General features: G+C 47.6%; 1 protein-coding gene across 1 annotated transcript; it reads right to left on the reverse strand.

Annotated features, from left to right (window-relative positions):
• Positions 1-1,448: 1,448 nt before the first annotated feature.
• Positions 1,449-12,137, reverse strand: WNT9B (Wnt family member 9B). The gene is made up of 3 exons (XM_032806581.1): positions 11,885-12,137; positions 4,734-4,999; positions 1,449-1,925 (listed from the first exon to the last, which is right to left on the reverse strand). The coding sequence occupies exons 1-3, from the start codon at positions 11,958-11,960 to the stop codon at positions 1,449-1,451; spliced, it is 819 nt and encodes a 272-aa protein (XP_032662472.1). The 5' UTR covers positions 11,961-12,137.
• Between the last annotated feature and the right edge of the window lie 1,831 nt (positions 12,138-13,968).

The following is a 13,968-nucleotide window of genomic DNA, read 5'->3' on the forward strand; positions in this document are numbered from 1 at the left end:
CTCTCCTGACCCTCCAAGTTCTCAAGGATTTGGATTTGAGGCCACAGTTTTGACTCCTCTCAAGTGGAAGATTTAAACACCTGCAGCCTGAGGAGCTCCTCACAGCAGCATCTTGCTAACCCCTAAGAGTCACCAAGCAGAACTGAGGGGTAGAGCCGTGAACTAGGAGTGAAGAGACCGCACTCTATTCTCAGCTCTGCTTGGTGAGCAAGTCCCTTCCCTTCTCTAAACCTGTGTTCCCACCCCTCCTTGGCCTGCCATTAGCATTAGGTTCTGAGCACTTCAGGGCAGGGATGCTGCGTCTTGCTGTGGTTAACATTTTGAAATTGCTTAAGTGACTTAGATACTTTTTAAAGTTTTACCCAATCCATCTACAGTCTCCAGCACAAGGGAACCCCATTATCCTTTCCTCTCCTTCCCCGTGGAATCTGGGACAGAGGCCCTCAGGGTTTGTGTTCCCTCCATAACACATTTCTCTGCAGCTGGTTGTTTTTACTCCCATCAAGAACGAGGTTTCACTCAAGAAAGAAAGTTCCTATTGCAATAGTGTTTCTGCAACTTCTCCTCTCCCCTTTCGTGGGATCTGTCCCTGACCAGCCTCTGGTTCTGCATAGATTCCATGGCCAGGAGGGACTACCGAGATAGACAGGAGATCAGACTAGACTAACAGGTCAGAGACCTGCAGCAGATTTTAGAGAAACATCCAGTCTGGATTTTAAAATTGTCAGTGATAGAGACTCCACCACAACTCTTGGTAAACTGTTCCACTAATTACTCACTGTTAAAGACGTATGCTTTATTTCCAGCCTGAATTGGGCTAGTTTCAGCTTCCAGCAATTCGATCGTGTTGCATCTTTCGCTGCTGGATTGAAAGATCAAGTCACCCCTTAACCCTCTCTGTTAAGTTAAGCAGATTGCGCTCCTTGAGTCTGTCATGTTTTCTAATCCTTGAATCATTTTCGTGGCTCTTCACTGAATCCGCTCCAATCTATCAACACCTTTCTTGAAGTGTTGCTACCAGAAGTGGACACAGTATTGCAGCAGTGGGCACACAAGTGCCAAATACAGAGGAAAAATAAACTCTATTCCTACTCAAGAATCGCATTAGCTCTTCTGGCCACCGAATTACTCTGGGAGCTCATGTTCAGCTGATTGTCCACCATAACCCCCAACTCTTTTTCAGAGTCAAAAGACACAGCCCCTCAGGCTTTATTCATGGCCTATATTCTTTGTTCCTAGCTATAGACACTTAACCACATTAAAATGCACATTGTTTGCACCCCTGGTTCATGGGACTATCCAGCGTATCCTGTGCCATGGCCCCTCTGCATGCAGAGGGAGAAGGAGCTGACTGCCCTGCAGCAAGCAGTGCCTGCCTCTGCCTCACCCCAGAAAGGGGCCCTGGCTCACTCCTGCGCTTTGCATGGATTTCTTTCCTGACACGAGCCTTACTGCTTGCAGCTGTAGATCACTTCCTCCTGCATGCACTGCTGGCATTCCACATAGCAGCACCACTGCACTTGGCAGTGGCAAGAAAAGGTGACCATCCGGCTCTGCGTATTGTAGCCACGCCCACAGCACAGGCTGTCACAGCTGGCCTCCCGGGAGCATGTCCTTCCAGCAGTGCCCAGCGAGTATTTGCTGGGCCGGCAGAAGCTGGGAGAGTCATCCACGTACACCAGATCGGTGGAGCGTGGAGTAGCTGGGGTTTTGGGGGAGTGGCTGCGTCTCTGCGTGCCCACGAGCTCAGAGTGCCCCACAGCATCATTCGTGGCGCTGAAGATCTTGACAGCATCGTCAAAGCGCAGCTTGAGAATCTTGCCAGTCTCATGGAAAGGGGAGAGCTGCTTCCAGCAGGTCCTCACGGCACAGGAGCCCGAGACACCATGGCACTTGCACGTGGTTTTGAGACCATTCTTCACGGTCTGAGGAGGAAGAAATGCCTGTTAGTATTTGCAAGGACCATGGGCCTTGCTCTTGGTATAGGCAACACTGCACACCGCACCTCCAGAGAGCATCTCAAAGCACTTCCATGCGGGATGCCAGCCCTGTGTTACAGACAGGGGAAACGAAGGCACACCAAGATGGGTCGTCATAAAAATGGTTCGAAGGCTGGAAAAGTGCCTTACAGTGAGAAACTGAGAGCTCAATCAGAAAGAAGAGGGAGAGGTGGCTCGATTCAGCAGCTAGGGATCTTCACAGGGAGAAAACACAGGGTATTAACGGACACTTGAATCTAATGGAGAAAAGCAGAACAAGAACCAGTGGCTGGAAGCTGAAACCAGACAAATCCAAATGAGAAGTTAGGCCCCAACTGAAGGGGGAGCATGATTAACACTGGAATGAGCTACCAAGGAGAGTGGTCGGAAGGGCTCAGCACAGGGGTGACATTTAAGGGCCTGCGATAGCTGGATGATCTAATGGTCTCATCTGGCCTTAAATTATGAATCCGTGACAAGCCTTGCCCAAGGTCACAAGGCAGCAGAGGTGGATTTACTATGAAACAAACAGTGCAGTGGCATAGGGCCCCCAAAATGCAGGACAAATGTCACCGGACAACCTGCCCCTGAGTGCTGGTCAGCGGTGCAGCAGGGCTCAGGCAGGCTGCCTGCATTCGCTGGCCGGTGGCCCCAGGCCGTTCCCTGAAGCAGCTGGCTGCTGGCACGTCTCTGCATGCCCCTGGTGGGGTGGGGGTGGGGTGGCTCTGCGCACTGCCTCTACCCCAAGCGCCAACTCTGCAGCTCCCATTGGCTGGGAACTGTGGCCAATGGGAGCTGTGAGAGTGGCACCTGTGGGCAACAGTGCCCAGAGACACAGACCCCTGGTCCCCGCCACCTAGGAGCCGCTGCCAGAGGAGTGTGCCAGTCGCTTTAGGAGCCACACCTCCCATGGTAAGCATCACCCCCCGATCCTTCCCACACCCCAACTCCCTGCCCCAGCCCAGAGCCTGCACCCAGCATTCAAACTCCCTCCCAGAGCCTGACCCCTGCACCCCCTCCCGCCCCAAATCAAGATACCTCACTTTATTTTCATTTCCTTCCTATTACTTATAATAGATTCATAAACTCTAGTACTGGAAGGGACCTCGAGAGGTCATCGAGTCCAGTCCCCTGCCCTCATGGCAGGACCAAACACTGTCTAGACCATCTCTCAGACATTTATCTAACCTACTCTTAAATAGCTCCAGAGATGGAGATTCCACAACCTCCCTAGGCAATTTATTCCAGTGTTTAAATACCCTGACAGTTAGGAATTTTTTCCTAATGTCCAACCTAAATCTCCCTTGCTGCAGTTTAAGCCCATTGCTTCTTGTTCTATCATTAGAGGCTAAGGTGAACAAGTTTTCTCCCTCCTCCTGATGACACCCTTTTAGATACCTGAAAACTGCTATCATGTCCCCTCTCAGTCTTCTCTTTTCCAAACTAAATAAACCCAATTCTTTCAGCCTTCCTTCATAGGTCATGTTCTCAAGACCTTTAATCATTCTTGTTGCTCTTCTCTGGACCCTCTCCAATTTCTCCACATCTTTCTTGAAATGCGGTGCCCAGAACTGGACACAATTCTCCAGTTGAGGCCTAACCAGAGCAGAGTAGAGCGGAAGAATGACTTCTCGTGTCTTGTTTACAACACACCTGTTAATGCATCCCAGAATCACGTTTGCTTTTTTTGCAACAGTATCACACTGTTGACTCATATTTAGCTTGTGGTCCACTATGACCCCTAGATCTCTTTCTGCCATACTCCTTCCTAGACAGTCTCTTCCCATTCTGTATGTGTGAAACTGATTGTTCCTTCCTAAGTGGAGCACTTTGCATTTGTCTTTACTGAACTTCATCCGGTTTACCTCAGACCATTTCTCCAATTTCTCTAGATCATTTTGAATTTTGACCATGTCCTCCAAAGCAGTTGCAATCCCTCCCAGTTTGGTATCGTCCGCAAACTTAATAAGCGTACTTTCTATGCCAACATCTAAGTCGTTGATGAAGATATTGAACAGAGCCGGTCCCAAAACAGACCCCTGCGGAACCCCACTTGTTATACCTTTCCAGCAGGATTTGGAGCCATTAATAACCACTCTCTGAGTACGGTTATCCAGCCAGTTATGCACCCACCTTATAGTAGCCCCATCTAAATTGTATTTGCCTAGTTTATCGATAAGGATAATATAGGAGGAAGAGGAAGAAAAAAAAGAATGAAAAACAGAGGGGAGAGAAGAGAGAATTTTCTTTTTCTTGACGGGGTCTTGAAAATGAAGCTGCGCACAGGGACCCACTAACTCCCAATCTGCCACTGGGGTTGAAGCCAGGAGTCCTGGCTCCCAGCCCCTTTCTTTAACCACCTGCCAGCCCTGCATCTCTAGCCATACTCAAAACCCGAATGGCCAGGTGAACACGGATGGATTTACCGAGTGCATAGCCATACGCAGACTTCACAGCGTCACTATGCTGCTGACAGCAGGCACTCAGTTTCACAGCACTGGGCATATAGAAAAATCGTTCCTCTCAGTCAGCCCAGGCCCCTGCCACCCGAGCGAAAGGAGAATTTTTGGTTAGCTCTCAGTAGCACAAGGCCTATGCCACAGGTAAGCAGTTCTGACTAGTCAGTGGAGGGGCAGTGGCCTCTCTACCTCACCGCACTAGTTCCCCTGTAGAAGACATGACGGCAGAGGAGAAGTCAAGATGTTTGCATTTGATCCCTGAACCCCTTCTGGGCCTAGTGCCCTGCCACCTCACCTTGATGCCCACGTTGGTGTTGTGGATATCCACCTTAGCCCGCAGGTCTTTGCCGATCTTCTTCTGGCCCAGGAAGTTTTTAAGGAACTTTGTGCTGTATTTGAGGTTGTCACCACATACTCCCCACTGCCAGGCCTTACGATTCTCCAGGTCCGGAGAGTCATCGCAGGTGCAGCGCTCCATGCGTCCAGCGCTGCACGCCCGGGCCAGCGAGTGGGTAAGCGCCGCAGAGGACACTGCATACAGGAAGGCAGTTTCCTTAAAACCTGCACAAGATAGAGAGGTTAAGAGAGGCTGGGAATGAGGAACAGGCATTCACCCACATAACCGGGCTCTCTGCTGTATCCACACAAAGAAATACTGGGCCCTAGTCTATGGGGAGAAGGGATGATACGGTTTGGATGACCTACATCTCAATCTTCTGGGAGACAGACCATCATGCTCCTGACTAGTCTAGCACCCTCCCTTCCTGTTGCTCGTTGAGCTAATGGGATGAACAGCATAATTGTAACTGACACTGGGTATCACAAATGTAAAGAACCAAGGTGTCAAGGGCCGGAAAGGAAAGAGGTTTCTCAATTGCCCGGACAGGGATGCTAGAACCTGGGGGATATGAGAAATCCCAGACACCCATTTATAAAAAGGAAGTTAGACATCACTGGTATTCCTGAAACGTTAGTCACTGGACATGCTGGGTTAGAAGATGCACAGAATCCAAGGCAAGAAGGGACCACTGTGATCATCTTGTCTCCCCCCCTGTGTAACCCCGGCTGGCGAAGTTCCCCAGAGCAGATATTTAGGAAAATCATCCAATCTTGATTTATAAATGGTCAGCGATAGAAAATCCACTGTGACCCTTTGTAAATTAGTCTATTAAAATTCCCATCTGAATTTGGCAAGCTGCAACTTCCAGCTATTGGATCAGTTTAGACCTTTCTCTGCTAGACTGAACAGCCCATTTATTTAATAATTGTTCCCTGTGTAGGTACTGTTTGTAATTTAGTCACCCTTTGAGCTCTTTGAGACTAACAAAGAAGGTTAATCTATTGAGCTTATCACTAGAAGGCAGGTTTTCTAATCCTTTAATCATTCTTGTGGCTCGTCTCTGAACCCTCTCCAATGTATCAAATTCCTTCTTTAATTGTGGACACCAGAACCGCACGCAATATACTGGCTGCAGTCACATTACAGCAAGGTACAGAGAGAACCTCTGCTCCCTACTCCAGATTCCCGTTTCCTCAACCAGTACAGAACCAGATTGCTAGTATGTAAAATTAAAAAGGTCAAAAAGAGGAGTTTTTACACTGAAGGGCTTGGAGAAAGCCACAGGTGCTGACAAACACACAGTTCAGACAGACATATCCATTAGTGGAGGATTTATTAGAGGGGATACCTTATATTCAAGTAAAGAGGATAGCATAGAAGTTGATAAAGCATGTCTAGGAACTGAAGCAAAACATTCAGCCAAAAAATCAAATTCAATTACATCACACGAAGGCAGACAACTAAATATTGACAAATTTCATAAGTGTCTCTATACAAATGCTAGAAGTCTAAATACTAAGATGGGTGGACTTGAGTGCCTGGTATTAAATAAGGATATTGATATAATAGGCCTCATAGAAACTTGGTGAAATGATGATTGGGATACGGTAATACCAGGGTGCAAAATATATAGGAATGATTTAGTAGGTTGTGCTGTGGGGGAGTGGCACGGTATATGAAAGAACACAAAGTGAAATACAGTATAAATCTTAAATGAATCAAACTGTGCCATAGAATCTCTAAGGCCAGAAATTCCATGCTTGAATAATAAGAGTACAGCAATAGAAATATACTACCGACCAGCTGATTCTGAAGTGTTCAGGTAGATTACAAAAGCAAAAGCCAAATAATAATGGGGGATTTCAATTATCCCGATATGGACTGGATGTGTGTCACCTCTGGACGGGATGCAGAGATAAAATTTCTGGATACCATTAACGACTGCTTCTTGGAGCAACTAGTCCTAGAGCCCACAAGGGGAGAGTCAATTCTTGATTTAGTTGTAAGCGGCACAGAGGATCTGGTCCAAGAGGTGAATATAGCTGAACTGCTCAGTAATAGTGACCTTAATGCAATTAAATTTAATATCCTTGTAGGGGGTAAAACACCAAAGAAATCCACCACAGTAGCAATGAACTTCAAAAAGGGGAACTACACAGAAATGAGATTAGTTAAACAGAAATTAAGAGAAAGTCACAAGAGTGAAATGCCTGCAAGCTGCATGGAAACTTTAAAAAACCTCCATAATAGAAGTGATTATATCACTATATCTTAGTATTAATATGCTAAATGTATCTCCCTAAGTGTAAAAAACAAAGAAACAGGACCTCCCCACCCCAAAATTAACTGCTACCATGGCTAAACAGAGTAAACAAGGCAGTTAGAGGTAAAAAGGAATCCTTTAAAAATTAGAAGCCAAATCCCAGTGAGAAAAATAGACAGGACCATAAACTGAGCTAGTCAAGGATAATTAGGCAGACCAAAACAGTATTTGAAAACCCAATAGCAAAAGACACAAAAACAAAACAGCAAAAATATATCAAAAGCAGGAAGTCTGCCAATCAGTGGGGCCACTGGACAATCAAGGTGCTAAAAGAGCTCTGAAGGCAGACAAGGCAGTTAGAGAAATTAAATTAATTTGCATCAATTTGCATTTCAGAAGATGAGAGAGATTCCCAAACCTGAGCCATTCCTTTTAAGTGACAAATCTGAGGCTTTGTCCTAGATTGAAGTGTTAGAGGAGGTTTTAGAACAAATTGATACATTAAATAGTCATAAATCACCAAGAGCAGATGGTGTCACCCAAGAGTTCTGAAGGAACTCAAATGTGAAATTGCAGAACTATTAACTGTGGTATCATGTAACCAGTTTCTGTAGCAGATGGGTGGAGGATAGCTAATGCAACATTATTTTTAATAAAATGGCTCCAGGCTGGTAAGCCTAACTTCAGTACTAGGCAAACTGGTTGAAACTACAGTAAAGGACAGAATGATCAGATACACAGATGAATATGATTTATTGGGAAAGGGTCAACTTTTGTAAAGAAAAGTCATGCCTTAGCAATCTATTAGAATTATAGCAGGGGGGTCAATAAGCATGTGGACAGAAGTGATTGAACTGATAAGTGCCTTTGGATTTTCAGAAAGCCTTTGCCAAGATCCCACACCAAAGGTTCTCAAGCAAGTTAAACTGTCATGGGGTAAGAGGGAAAGTCTTATCATGAATTGCTAACTGGTTAAAAGATAGGAAACAAAGGGTAGGAATAAATGATCAGTTTTCACAGTGGAGAGAGCTAAATAGCAGGGTCCCCCAAGGATCTGTACTGGGACCTCTGCTTTTCAACATATTCATAAACGATCTGGAAAACAGGGTGACCAGTGAGGTGGCAAACCCTGCAGACAATATAAAGTTACTCAAGATAAATTCCAAGCAAACTGCAAAGCATTACAAAGGAAACTCTCAAAACTGGGTGACTGGGCAACAAAATGGCAGATGAAATATAATGTTGATAAGTGCAAAGCAATGCACATTGGAAAACATAATCCAAGTTATGCATACAAAATGATAAGGTCTAAATTAGCTGTTACCACTCAAGAATGGTCTTGGGGTCATCACTGATCATTCCCTGAAGAGATCTATTCCATGTGAAGCAGTGGTCAAAAAAATTAACATTCTGTTAGGAACCATTAGCAAAGGGATAGATAGTAAGAGAGAAAACAAAGCCACAATATATTCACTATCTCAGAAAGTGCACTCTATTTGTGAGCAACGTGTTTTAATACAGTCAAAATGCAAGATCAGGCATCTTGGACTCAAGAATGTAAGTCACCATCATGAGATCCTGAAAAGAGGCGACTCTGAAGAGGATGAGGGGGTCATTGTGGATAGCCCACCTAATATGAGCTGTGACTTAGGGAGAATGCAAACTTTGGATGTTTAACATATGCATGGGAATACTGAATAGGAGGAAGGCTTTACCACCATGGCATACGGCATTAGTGAGACCGTTACTGGAATGGTCTGTCTTGTTCTGGTGTCCATGCTGCAAAAACAATGTTAACGAACTGGAATGGGATCAGAAAATAGCTACATGAATGATTCAAGGTCTGAAAAACCTGCCTTCTAGACTAAAACAGCTTGGGCCGGCTTTAGGCCAATTCAACCAATTTCCCTGAATTGGGCCCCACCCCTAAGAGAGCCCCGCACCCAAGCCCTGGTACTGGTGTATTCAGTATAGCCAAGAGAAGGTAAAGAAGTAATTTGACTGCAGTCATGCAGCTACCTGGGGAAAGATTTCAGACAGCAGAAGGCTCTTTAATCTAGCAGGTAGGGTTGCCAGATGTCCAGTTTTTGACTGGAACGTCCAGTCGAAAAGGGACCCTGGCAGCTCCAGTCAGCACCATCGACCAGGCTGTTAAAAGTCCAGTCAGTGGTGCAGTGGCAACCCAGGGCTTAGGCAGGCTCCCTGCCTGCCCTAGCTCCACATAGGCTCCTGGAAGCTGCTGCCAGGTCCTAGAGGTCCCTAGGCCTGGTATCAGCTCTGCAGTTCCCATTAGCCAGGAACCGTGACCAATGGGAGCTGTAGGGGCTGTACCTGTGGGCATGGGGGCAGCGGGTGGAGCCCCCCTGGCTGCCCATGCGCACGACTGATTCCTGGGAGCTGCAGTAAGCACCACCGGGACCCCATGCCCCAACCTCCTGCCCCAGCCCAGAGTCAAACTCCCTCCCTAAGCCTGCACCCACCTTCCCCTGGCCCAGACCACAGTCCTCCTACACCCCAAACTCCTCATCCCAAGCCATACCCCAGACCCTAGCCACCACCCCCAACCCAACCCCCTGCCCTAGCCCAGAGCCCCCTCCCATACCCCAAATCCCTCATCCCTGGCCCCACCTAGAGCCCACACCCCCAGTCAGAGCCCTCACCCCCAGCCCACACACCAACCACTGCCCCAGCCCAGTGAAAATAAGGGTGGGGGAGAGCAAGCAACAGAGGGACAGGGGATGGAGCAAGCAGGTGTGGGACCTTGGAGAAGGGGTGGGGTTGTTCAGTTCTGTGCCACTGGAAAGTTGGCAACCCTCCTAGCAGACAAAGGCAGAACAATGTTGAATGGTTGGAAGCTGAAACCATTCTAACTATACATAAGGCTCAAATTTGTAAATGAGGATAAAATTATTGTAGCAACTTGCCTTGGGATGTGGTGGATTTCCATTGGCTTGGGGTCTTACATCAAGACTGCATGTCTTTCTAAAGGATGCTTTAGCTCGACCAGCAGTGATGGGTTTGAGGCAGGAATCCCAGGCTTAAGTTTTCTGGCCTGTGCTGGGTGGGAGGTCAACCTAGATGATCCCAGTGCTTCCTTCTGGCACTAAGACTCTATGAATCGTGCACAGTACCTCAGAGGGTGCTCAAGGGGACAGCATTGCCAGAAATGTTACTTTGTAGATTAAATTTACCCACAGTCCTAACTATTCAGGATCACTAATGCTTGCATGGCACTTGCAGTGAGAGTCTGAGTGCTCACCCTGGTGTCCAATTCCTATTTCCCTTAATTATAGTGCCTCCTAAACACCCCTGGTAGTTTCACTTGGAGACAGGACTGGAAGGGTGGGAGAATCCTAAATTATTCCATAGCATGACTGTGCAGCTGTTACATTTCTGCCATGCTTTGCCCCAGCGTTGGTTGCATGTCAGCAATGATCAAGTTGATGTGTGTTTGTAGAATGCTTCTGAGATTAAAACTTTTTCAAGGAATAACATTATCTATAATCAAGGATGTGTGTGCGCCCAGCTATCCAGCTTGGCATGATTAAACATCCCATATGCCACATTACGCACATTTACAAGCCAGACAGCGAGCTCTGGGCTAGAGCAAGCAGCCAAACTGTCACTGCTTGCACCCACTTACGCCAAGGCCAGGTTTGGTCCTGTATGTTCATAGATTAAGACAGAACATCTGCTCAGAGCAGTGGCTCAGCCCTCAGAGCCCAGGGACAGAGGGGGGCCCAATGTGATTTTAAGCCACCATTGCGGTTTTCCAATTCTAGGTCTACGTGATCCTGGGGAAGCTAGGCAACCCAAGCCAAGTGGCCTGCGGGCAGCAGCACTAGACCGAATTACTGTCAAGTCATCTGCTAAGGCCCCGTCCCCATCCCAGGCGGGCACACTCCCCTTTCAGAGAGGGTCTCACATGACAGCATGTGCTGGTGTTACTCGGTTCTTGCATTCTGGAGGGTGGGAGGACAGAAATCCATTATGCTGCCAGAGCAGGAAGGAGAATCCCTCCTCTTCAGTTCTAAGGCCAGCAGCGGCCATTATGATCACCTAGTCGGACCTTCTGCAGAACATAGGCCAGAGACCTGCCCCACTAATTCCCACAGCCTGCTCAGTTTCTGGTTGAGCTGGAGCAGATCTTTCTGAAAGAGACATCCAGGCTTGATTTAAAAAAACTCCAAGTGACCGAAACCACCACATCTCCAGGTACGCAAATCCAATGGTTAATTTCCTCTCCCTGTAACAACTGGCACCTTAGTACTAATCTGAATTTTCCCAGCTTTAGCTTTCAGACACTGGATTTTGTTCTGTCCTTTTCTGCTAGATTAAAGAGTCCTTCGTTGTCAGGAATCTTCTTGTGCAGGTACCTGTGGTGCGTGATCAAGTCACCATTTGTATAGGCAATGAACATGTGCGTGCGCACACCCCCCCCCTTAAGTTAAAGATTCAGGGCCGGATCTCAGAATTTAAGGGACCTTTCACCCCTCGGTGACTGATTCAAAGCCAGCCAGGTGAGTAGCCACTCTTGACAGCTCCTCTCAGGTGGCCTGTTCAGTTGCCTGCATGAAAGGAGTCTAGTCTCAGTCCTGTTCCCAGGGGCCAGAAATCCACGTTACAATAGCTGTCCTCAGCAGAGAGGCCAAGGATGGAATGGCCTAGAGAGTAGGCTGAAACCCGGTGGCGAGGGCAGAGCACCTGCCTGGTCCCTGCCTGTTCTGTGGGCAAAGAGCATGAGTCCTCCCAGGAAAGAGACTCACGTTCTCCAAAATCAAGCCTTGTTCCCTGCTCTGGAAAGGCCCAGCTACTGTACCACAGGCCAGCGACTGCTGCGTACCTCTTTTCAACAGGCTGGTCCGTCCATCCAGGCTGCAGTTCCAGCGCTCGTTGCGGAACTGGTACTGGCACTCCATGATGCTGAGCCGGATGGCATCCCGCAGGGTCTCCGCCAGCCCCGGCTCCCGCTGGCAGAGCCTCTTCTGCTTACGAGACAGCTTGAGCAAGTCACACTGCTTCAGGTGTGCCTTCCCTTGGGCAGGGTTCGCAGAGGGGCCCAGTGAGGGAAGATGGGTCAGACCTTCCTTCCCGGTTAGGCTGAGAGGGGAGAGAGCAGGGAGAGAGGTGAGTCCAGAGACACCATGGCCAAAGGGCTGATGGGAGGGAGCTTCAGAAAGGTGCTGGTTAGAATGCGGCCCAGTTACCAGCTTGAGGACTGGCCAGTAGAGCTAGTGAAGAACAGATTTTTTGGTTTGCTGGCAGTTCCAAAAACTAATAATAATCAAAAATAATTGATTGGCTGGAACTGAATGCAACCCTGGCAAATCAAAATGGTTGACAAAGATTTCATTTTGGATAGAACACAATGTTTTGTTCAACCAAAAATTAAACAGTTGCATTTAATTTCTGGGCATATATTCACATAAAAGCAAAGGGCTAGAGTCACAAGACAGCTAGAGGAGGAAGTGACAGTCTTGAGCCCAATGGTTCAAGCACTCACCTGGACCATGGAAAACCCAGGTTCAATTCCCCTCATGTCTAGCATGGGGGAGAAATTTGGACTTAGGTCTCACACGTTGCATGAAAGTGCCCTATCTACGGGGCTAAGAAGTACATTGGTGTGTGTGTGTGTGTGTGTGTGTGTGTGTGTGTGTGTCTCATACACTCCTGTTGAAGCAGTTCCACTGCAGATAAATAATGCAAGTGTCACTGGAGCAGGGATATGAACATGGGTCTCCTCACTCCCAGGCATGTGCCCTAACCGAAGAGTCAGCTCCACCCTCGCTCTCTGGCCAGTCAAGTATTTTATACAGCATCAGCACGAGAGACAGAGAACCTGCCCCAGAACAGCCAACAGCCCAGAGGCTTGGGCACTTTCCTGCAATGTGGGAAATGAGTTCGGATTCCATCTCCACATAAAGCAAGAGACAAATTGAATCTAGATCTCTTCCATCCTGGGTGAGTGCCTCAGCACTAGGGTAAGTGCTGTAAGTTAGGTGGCAGCACCCACTTCCTTCTCCAGTTTGAGAATGGGGCCCACTTCCCTGACATTTTCCACCAACACTTTTTGGCAAACATGTCACATTCACAAATCGTTCCGAGTTCACTGAAAGTTCATTTTTCAGGTAATAAACGATTCACCCAGCTCCACAGGCCACTGCAGCTCAAGCCACCAGTCCATCAGATCTGGTCTGCCATCTCCTGAACTAACTAAGGCCAGGTACAGAGCCTGATGGGCCAATGGCCTGATGCTGCAGAGTAAACAGAAGATACACACCCCCATAAACACACCCACAGGCCTCTAACCGAGCAGGTTGTACATCAAGCCTGAATCTCAAGTTAGGGTTGCCAATTTTGGTTGGACGTATTCCTGGATATTTCATCACACGTTATTAATCTTTAAAGATTAATCTTTAATTCCTGGATACTCCAGGACAATCCTTGAGGGTTGGCAACCCTAGCTCAAGTACCCATGTTTGGCATTGCCAGCATTTTCACAATCACATGCTGTTTGTCTACATGCTCGTAGACCAGTTACTGCATGAGGATACGGCAGGTTGCTACATGTCACAATTCATGTGACTGAATTTACTCATAGGTATATTGATCACATTGACCGGGGCCCTTTGTAAACCTCTCCAGTGCTGCTATAGGATACGGCCAGCACGAAAGAAGAGATACTAATAGCTATGGGCAGTCTGGACCCTGCTAATGATCTCAGGGGCAAGTTCCAGGCTCAAAGAGTCTGCCAATAAGGGCAGTGAGTGCTTTATAAATACCTAGAGTCCCAACAAGCATCCCTAGCCCACATTAACCCTTGGAGATTCCAAAATCCACAGTCCATTAGCCTGAGCATCCCTCTCCACCTCCAGAGCGCACACCCTGCCATATCTCGCTAACCCCAGACCAAGCCTTGGCAAGGTC

This window comes from Chelonoidis abingdonii, chromosome 21 (genome assembly GCF_003597395.2).
Source record: "Chelonoidis abingdonii isolate Lonesome George chromosome 21, CheloAbing_2.0, whole genome shotgun sequence".
In the NCBI taxonomy this organism is placed as follows: Eukaryota; Metazoa; Chordata; order Testudines; family Testudinidae; genus Chelonoidis; species Chelonoidis abingdonii.

Bases quoted from the DNA above. Each gene is read 5' to 3' on its own strand.
- WNT9B (XM_032806581.1), bottom strand. From the start codon at position 11,960: ATGGAGTGCCAGTACCAGTTCCGCAACGAGCGCTGGAACTGCAGCCTG. The intron at 5,000-11,884 runs GTACGCAGCAGT...TATCTTGTGCAG, and splicing joins GACCAGCCTGTTGAAAAGAG to GTTTTAAGGAAACTGCCTTC. The intron at 1,926-4,733 runs GTGAGGTGGCAG...CTTCCTCCTCAG, and splicing joins ACACCAACGTGGGCATCAAG to ACCGTGAAGAATGGTCTCAA.